The 8753-nt window shown below is 31.9% G+C and overlaps 1 protein-coding gene across 1 annotated transcript; it reads left to right on the top strand.

Annotated features, from left to right (window-relative positions):
• Positions 1-2655: 2655 nt before the first annotated feature.
• Positions 2656-8507, top strand: LOC148272927 (odorant receptor 67c-like). Its single transcript, XM_088239385.1, has 6 exons — positions 2656-2673; positions 3268-3404; positions 5554-5653; positions 6355-6459; positions 7525-7683; positions 8448-8507. Exons 1-6 carry the CDS (start codon positions 2656-2658, stop codon positions 8505-8507), a joined length of 579 nt encoding a protein of 192 aa, XP_088095511.1.
• The last annotated feature ends 246 nt before the right edge of the window (positions 8508-8753 follow it).

Below are 8753 nucleotides of genomic sequence, written 5' to 3'. Positions count from 1 at the left end.
TATCAAAGTAGGTCGATATTTGAAAGGAATTTGAATATTTATTTATTTAACTTTTTCTTCATTATGTAAAGTTTAAAATACAGTATAGTCGCTATAATCCAAACAATTCCAGTTTCCTTCCAACTGCCAGTTCGAGGATTACTGTGGCTTTGCATCATTTTAGAACAATTTAATAATAATAATTTAAAAACTCCTGTCGGAAGTAACCATGATTCACGCTAAATTTTATCAACTAGAATGATCACGTAAATCGCTCATTTTAACTGTCAGTCCACAGAAGAAAATATGATAGAAAATGTGAGCTTCCTTATTTAAATTGAATTCAAATCATTAGTATACCTATGTCATTTGCACATGACGTTTAATACACGATATTATATGACCTGTCCATGAAATACAATTATAATATTTTACTATGCAAATTCTTGCAGGTGACAAACTACTTCTTAAATTACTCGTCATTATTCAATTAGCTATGAAAGTTTTATTGTAATAAAGTATTGTTATATATATGGCACTCTAACGTAGCCGTTTATTAAAGATACCGCTCTGTCTGTATTCGAGTTCGGTAAAAAAATAATCGATTCATTATTAGTTGTAAGAGAATATATCAAATTATGAATCTAGAGAAAGGTAAAATTTTTTCAAAATATGCAGCATTTTTGAAGCTATATTATTTACTAAATGTTAATTAATATTTGTATAAAACCACTTACCGACTTTTCTATGTCCACCGTTTTCGAGACGTACCCGTCTCTTTGTCAGGACCTAAATTAAACCAACATGCAAAACCCACTATACACCTTCACCATAGTAGTTGCACAAAAATATAAAACCAACACGACATGCATTTTAATGAGCACATGCACTAATTAGGACAAACATGCACTGATTAAATTATGAAAATATTTTATGTTGTTTGAGAAATAGTTGAATAAAGGTAGAGGAGGTGGAGGAAAGGGGTGAGCTAAATAGGTTTAATTGGGTAACCTGACGAAGACACGGGTATGTCTCGAAATCGGTGGACATAGAAAAGTCGGTAAATGATATTGAGAAAAATATTTACTAACATTTAGTAAAATGTTTGACCAACAAAGTTAATGCTTAAAATATAATTAATATATTATTAACTGTTTATAATTTATATTTTTTCGCACAGTGTTAGTCGAACCCATAGTTTTTCATTTTGGTGTTAAATAATATTTAAGAACAACCTTTATATCATCAAAGGTACCATGTATGTCCGTCTCGTGGTACAATGGTCAGCGTGTTTGCCTACCATGCAAAAAATCTCAGGTTAGATTTCCGATATGGTTAAATTTTTTAGTTTTTTTCTATTATACTGTTTATTTAATTTATTTTAAAAAAAAATCATTGTCAAAATATTTATATTACAACGCATGGTGAACATGAAGACGAACAGTCAACAATGGACGGCCAGGACGTCGAGAACCTAATGCCTTGTAAAGTTAGTTGGAATTTTTTAAATTTATTACCGAAAGAACTTAAATTTAACTCACATCGTAACAAGAGTGTAGCTACTCGATCAAAATATTATATATGAATAGTAGCTTATGTGTAAAAAGTTTAATTTTTCATATATTTTCTTGTATTTCAAAAATAAATTTACATATTACTTTTATATACATGTATATTCTGATCTTTCCGGCTGTTAATTTATATCTGTTATTCATTGTTTTTATAAATGTAAATAATATTATATAAGTAAGTATAAATACAATCTCCACCAACAAGCTACAGAAAGTGGCTTGGTGGGATTTTAGTTTTAGGAAAAATATAACATTTGAAATTTTTTTAAATTGTAAAAATTTATGATTATATTATTAAAATAAAAAATAAATATAAAAAAAAGCGTTGTTAAGCGTGGCTCTCGGGAGGCATCTGCAGTATATGGACTAGCCAAACATATTGCCTCCGCTTAGCGACAATTGTCACAGTAGTTTGCTGCGTCCGTTCTCTCATTACTTTATTCCTCACAAAGTCGAACCATCGCACACCCAAGATTCTTCTGAGACACCTATTCTCAAAACTCAGTGTGTTGCTGTTTTGGGCCTTAGTGAGGTGCCTGCGACTCTAACCGCATTCCCAGTTATTTGTGAAAGCTGCTATTTTCTGTAACATATACTCCCAGGTATTTGAACCTCTCGACCCTTTTGATGATTTGGTTTGACAGAGTCAGGGAATTTTGAGCATCAAGGTACGAAGTGTTACACAGTACATGGGTTTTTACAATATTGCTTTTTATACCCATGCATGCGGAGTACCTATTCGGCCTATTTACTGTGACCCCCAACTGAATCGTCAATTATATCCGCATCGTTAGCATAATCTAGGTGGTGGAGTTTTTGGAGGGGGAGATGGATATTTTTTTGATCTAGTGGAAATGACTTTTTAAGGATGAAGTCCATAAGAATTATAAAAAAGAACGGTGCAAGGACGCAACCTTGGCGAACTCCAGTGGTGACCTCAAATCAATCTATTCAACATCTTACAACAAGTAAAATAAAGTCACCAACTTTAGCCAAAAACACGACAAAATATACTAATATATTAATCTACTTTATTGCAATAAACATAACATGTAATGTTATTTCAGATGATGTAGTTTTCAAAACTCTAGAAGAAAATTTCACCATGGTGTTTTTGGGGATGGTAATTACTGGTTCTGATCCAAGGAAGAGATCCAACAAACTATGGCTTGCGTATTCATGGCTAATAATGATACTTTTTATAAGTATTATGTTTTTTATGACTCACGATATTTATCAGTGCATACTGTTTGGAAGTATTGACGACATAACAAGACAGTTGTTCTTGTTTCTACCAGCAGTTGTTTCCACATCAAAAGTATTATTGTTCAATATTAAAAGGAAATCGATGGAAAGTTTGTTTGATGAAGTTAAGAAGATGAATAATGGCTTTAAATTCCTTGAAGAGCCATATAGAAAAATTGCAGTAGAAGGACTCAAAGAGGCAAAGAGAACTACCAAACTGTGGACAATCATCGCTTCGGTAACAGCAGGATCAGTGTGGCTCGATTGGATAATACAGGCAATACAAAGTAGCATCCAAAGTAACTTTCACGAGAAAAAAATGCTGCACGAATTGAATCTTCCCTTTCTAGAAGACAAAAAATACAATGTTGGTCTTTATGAGTTGATCTTCTTCCTTTCATCACTGGGGATTATTTTGGGTATTTTGAATTACATTGGAGTTGACGGTTGGTTTTTGATTCTTGTTGCGCAGAATAAAATACAGCTTAAGATCTTGGAAAGAAGAATTTTAAATCTTTTCGAAGGATGCAAATTATTTAATAACAAGGAAAAACAAATGGTGAAGGAAAGATTAAACAATATTATTGTGCATCATCTTCAGATTCTCAGGTTATTATACTTTTTAATCAACATCATCGGCCTAATCTTTATCTAACGGGGCGTAGAGCGTGTCTCGATCAGTTGTTATTAAACAAAGGTTCAATAAAGCATAAAAATAGCTGTGCAAAATTAAATAATATATTTTTAGGTTACCACCAATACAGGTGTGTGTGTGTAAAGTAGAAACAGAGCCCTGGACGAGTGATTTCAACTCGATGGCTACTCTCAGATAAAAATCTAGTAATAAAAAATTAGTTGGGAATAAGTTGGTCTTGAAGCGCTTTGCCTTGCCTTACAATGCATGAGGTCCTGGGATCGATTCCTGGCAGGGTTGACGTGAAATATTTGTTTTGAAGATGATTAATCAGTACATTATTTTACTGTCCCTTGACTGTTACCTGAAGCGTAAGACTATTCGTGTAAAAAATGTATTTAGTGTTGCATTGACACTGCATAATATGGTGTTTCAATGTAGAGTCGTATGTGCTATGTGCGGATAGGAAAGTTTTGATGATGAAAAATATATATTTAAAGTCATCCGTTTCGGAAATCTAACTCGAGACGTGGCAAATGTGTTAAAAGTGCGAAAGGTGGACAAACCTCTACTCGATTTTATTTTTAAGGATTTTCGCCCGAGTGCTGAGAATCCTGGTTAAATTCACCCCCATTATATTATATACTGGGATATCATATTTAATACCAAAATGAAAATCTTATCTTTAGACAATGAGAATACTGTAAATCTACTGTAAATATAGTTTTTTTGTTCCCATCGTGAATCAAACCTCAACATTCTGTGCGTTAGTTAAGCAATTCAACCATAACACTACAAAGGCCAACTTTGGAGATATTTTTATAAATATTTAGGACTCACCCGGAAATGAACGCCATCATATTAAGGACAGGACAGAAATTGAATCATATATTTTCTGCGTCTAATAAATAGTTAATAAACACATTCAAATTAATAATGATAAATTGCTGACAACTCACGGATATTTAATTGCTGTCACCCAGGAAAATAGTACCCAATTTAAGATCCCCTTAGGAAGTAAAAAAAAAAGACTGAATAATTTCAATGTTTAAGCAGAAGCGACCTTTGTTACTAAGTCGGACATTCATATAGTCAGTTACAACATGTACTTTAGGGCTCAGTTACTCTCTTTGTCGCTCTATTTGTACAATATGTAAAATAAACATGAATTATAAACATCTTTTTTTTCTGTCAACCTCCAACTGGATTGGAGATTCCATGGCTTTTCAAGAATGATTCTTGCAAAGATATTGAATACCATCTCTTGTTAAACAATAATGTCCATTAATTATTGATAATTTAAAGACGAATCCTAAAAATGAGATTTTTTATTAACTTTCTGTTGCCTCGTTTGAATAATAATTTATATTTTATGTGACGACTTTTATTTTCGTTTCTCATATACATGTGAAATAATTTGCAGAATTCTTTGATAGTTAGGTACTAGTTGAACAAAATGTATCAAAACTACTGATGTATAACAAACAGACACGTTAACAACTGCATTGAGTAAATATTGCGTTCCCTCCAACAATTGGAGAGCAAAAAGAGCATCACCGTAGCAACGAAAATAGCTGGCAGCTGTTGAAACTTTTAAAATGTACATAAAAATACAACTATTTATATACTTAATTCATAAATTGGATTGTATTGACGTTTGAAACAATACATCTAAACTCTTGCACATAAGTGAGCATTTTCTTATCAAGTACAATGATTTTTTCTGCGAAGCGTCCCGTTTTATTACGATGAAGGTCCATTTAAGAATGAAGGCAATGAAGGCAACTACCCATTAATTGAAATGCCATTTTCCTAAATAATAATACATGAAACTACCATATAATCTTTTACAGAATATTTTATTTTCTCTTTCTTATGTTACAGAAAAATATGATAACTGTCTATTTATTGTAGGAGCAAAAATTCATTGACATTTTCTTGTATACCCACGAACAGGTCATGCCATTGTGGGATTTCTTTGTTTGCTATTTTTACTATTTATATGTATTTCATTGCTATGTAATTATTCTTTATTTTTTGAGCACTCTGTTTTACCTCTGATGTTTATTGTAAAAAAAACAAAAAAAAATAATAAAAAATAATGCATATCAATTTTATTTGCAGGTTTCACGAAAGAACACAGAATCTAATGTCTTTATTTCTATCCAACATCTTCATTATAACGTCTCTTCAACTCTGTGTGGTGGGGTATCAAGTAGTAGAAGTAAGAACCTTAACGTTTATTATTCCAGAAAACTATGAATTATTTACTAATGCTGTTTGTAAACATCTAAAAATCTAGTTAAAATATTATGTGCAATATGTCAATCAGTTTTGGAGTATGGTATACTTGATATGCTAATGAAACGTTGCTCAAGCAAATAACTATTGCACAAAAAACACGCTTAAAATTATTTAAGTTGTGAATGTAGTCAGGACAAAATCCATTGACAGAAATATGAAAAAAAAAGTTATGTATGTTAAACAAATTAAAATAAAGGTTTTTTTACAATATGCATTCAAAAATTATACACCCCCTCCCATGACATAAAGCACAAATACTATAGTTACTAGATACTCCACCCTGATGCTGCAAAAACGATCTAAAATAAACTCAGCTTTCTGTTGAAGTTTTTCACGATCAAAGTGTAGAATCTACTTCCATTTTCTATAAGGACAGTTATTAAGTACTCACATTATGAGAGTACTCACAAAAAGTGGAAGTGAGTGGCACACGGATTGATGAGTGGGTCATGTCAAAAATTGAAAAAAGTGTTTTCATTATTTGTAATGTAACTTTTTAGTTAAATGATAAAACATTTTTCTCGGTACGAGACCCCACATTATTTTTAATTAAGAATGAATAAGCTTAAAATTTTAAAAGAATTGATAAATAAATAAACAAAATAAATAACTTTCTTTCAGTGTTTAAAAACAATGGATATTAGAGTTGCAGCAATACTTATAACCTTTTCAACTGTGACTCATGCATATCTACCATGCCAACAAGGATCGATCTTAAATGATGAAGTAAGTTTTTCCTTATTTTAAATTGGTACACATATTGACATAAATTATTTTAATTTGGATATCGAAGGCACTAGTTAAAACTTAAATAAATAATTAATCTTCAATAAATAATTAAATCTGGAATGGCAATCTTATTATTTATCGTCTTGCACGATGGCGAAAATTGTGGTCTTATGGAATGTCAGGCACTATGTGTATGACACGTCTCTATTGCTCCCGGTCCTAAGACCAGTTGAAGACGGCGTATAGTCAGGATTTCGTTATTTGGTCGGTCTATCTTGTATGACACCGTCCTCTTGCTCGCTTGGCCTCGACTGTTTCTGTTTCTACCAGTTTAACCAGGTGATAGTTTTAGTGATAACATCTAATTCAAAATAGGTAGATGGTCGCATTAAAAAAGTGGATAATCTATATTTGTTATCGGATCTCAACATTTTTTTACATCTATCAGACGGGTAGATGATTTTATCACATGCTCTCTTGAAATTTTGCTTTTTATTATGGTTATTCTGTGGCATTTACCTTAAAAAAAAATACAAGCCCCTGGACGCAAATTTTGGCATCTCACCAAAACTCAGGGCACCAATCTTTTAAGTTCCAAAAGCAGTATTTGAGGAGAAGATAAGATAGTGGATGGTTTGATTTTACGACCTAAATTAAAGTCCAAAAATGGACGTGCGGCGGTGGACGTTTGGACATGTGCTGTAGATATTTCAGGTGAGATTTAATCAAATGTTAACAAGTCACAACACAATGACTCCCTAGGGGGTGAAATCCAGACTTTTGTCTAAAAACATTTGAACAAAAATATTAATAAATGTGCCTATACTTTACACTTGTGAGCTCTCGCCGTCCTTGAGACCCATCGATGACAACTTTATTCGGTGGAACAAAAGGGTCTAAGATTGACGTAAGAAGAGGCAAGAGTATTGGCTGGCAATAAGGTGTCTCGGAGGCATCTGGTGATGTCCACATGCTACACTTAGGAGCGGATGTGTTAAAATAAGAAGACATGGTTGTATATTTATATTTCCTAACTTTGAAAAATAGTTTTATTCTTTGCAGAGTATAAGAATAAGTGATGCTGCATTTTTCAGCAATTGGGATAAGTTCTATGACAAGTCTATTTCACGCAGTATTTCTATACTTATGACGAGAGCACACCAACCGCTGGAGTTCAAAGCTCTGGGGATGTTTCCAATGAAAATCGAATCATTTGCTTCGGTAATATGCAATATTTATTCGTTCGTATACGTTATTACTTATTTTAATAACTGTGGTGCTTTCAAATTTTTAGATAGTCTGGTAAGTCATTGTAGTGTTTAAGTCCATTGTTTAGTATTTTTTACTGTCCAGTATTTTTCCTTTCTATTTCGACGTGGTCGTGTTGTTGTCGCGTCTGGTATTATATTTGTGTAGTTAAATCAACATTTTTGGTTACCGTAATATCGTTGTCTTATAAATTTACCATACCAATTGGGTACAATTTTTAACCTCTCAATTTGTTGTCAATTTGGCATCTTTATTTGGGCAATAAAGTGCTAAAAATCAAGTTTGTTTGTTTGATTGATTTTTGTTATCTTTGTATATTCGTTATGTCTGTCTTGTAACCGGTTGTTTCGTGTAGCTTAGTTTGTTTTCAATATAAGCTTTGTATATCATACGGCTGTTCTTATATTTGTATCTGGTTTATTATATTATCATTAAACTTGGCAAAAACAAAGGTTTAATAAGAAATTTTTAATAATTGGATGAAGTTGGATTGGCATGGTTTAGCTCAAAGTTTTTGGTCTTTCGTTTTTTTTAATATGTTGTATACAATTATTGTTTTGCCCTTGTTTGTCTTTGCTAAATAGTTTTATGTTCTTTTTGTTCAGTATCTTACATTTATGTTTCTTCATGTAACTGTTGTAATTGGCTTAGGCCGTATATATATATAATAAATAAATAAATAAATCAATTCCAAACTAATTTACTTTTTTTTTCAGCTTTTAAAAATGTCTTGGACATTTTTTACACTTCTTAAATCATCAACCAAAGACATTTGAACATGATTAATGGAAACTAAAAAAAAAACACTTTAATCAATTAATTAAGAACGAGCAGTAAAAACATTTTTATTATTCAATAATGCCTGCAATGAATTAGCACTTTATGAATTCCTGCAATAAATTAATTACTATGATTAAAGAGTTTACACGAAAACAGGGTAGATGGAAAATCTTGTATAAAGGTAAGTGAGGGTAAGATGCTAATTTTGACTTCATTTGCACAAACGCAACATAATGTGGTGT

Source organism: Micrasema longulum, unplaced genomic scaffold (genome assembly GCF_059751315.1).
Source record: "Micrasema longulum isolate JH-2025_06_02 unplaced genomic scaffold, ASM5975131v1 h1tg002147l, whole genome shotgun sequence".
In the NCBI taxonomy this organism is placed as follows: Eukaryota; Metazoa; Arthropoda; class Insecta; order Trichoptera; family Brachycentridae; genus Micrasema; species Micrasema longulum.
The sequence above is the reverse complement of the archived record's forward strand: the minus strand, read 5'-3'. Positions and strand labels throughout refer to the sequence as shown.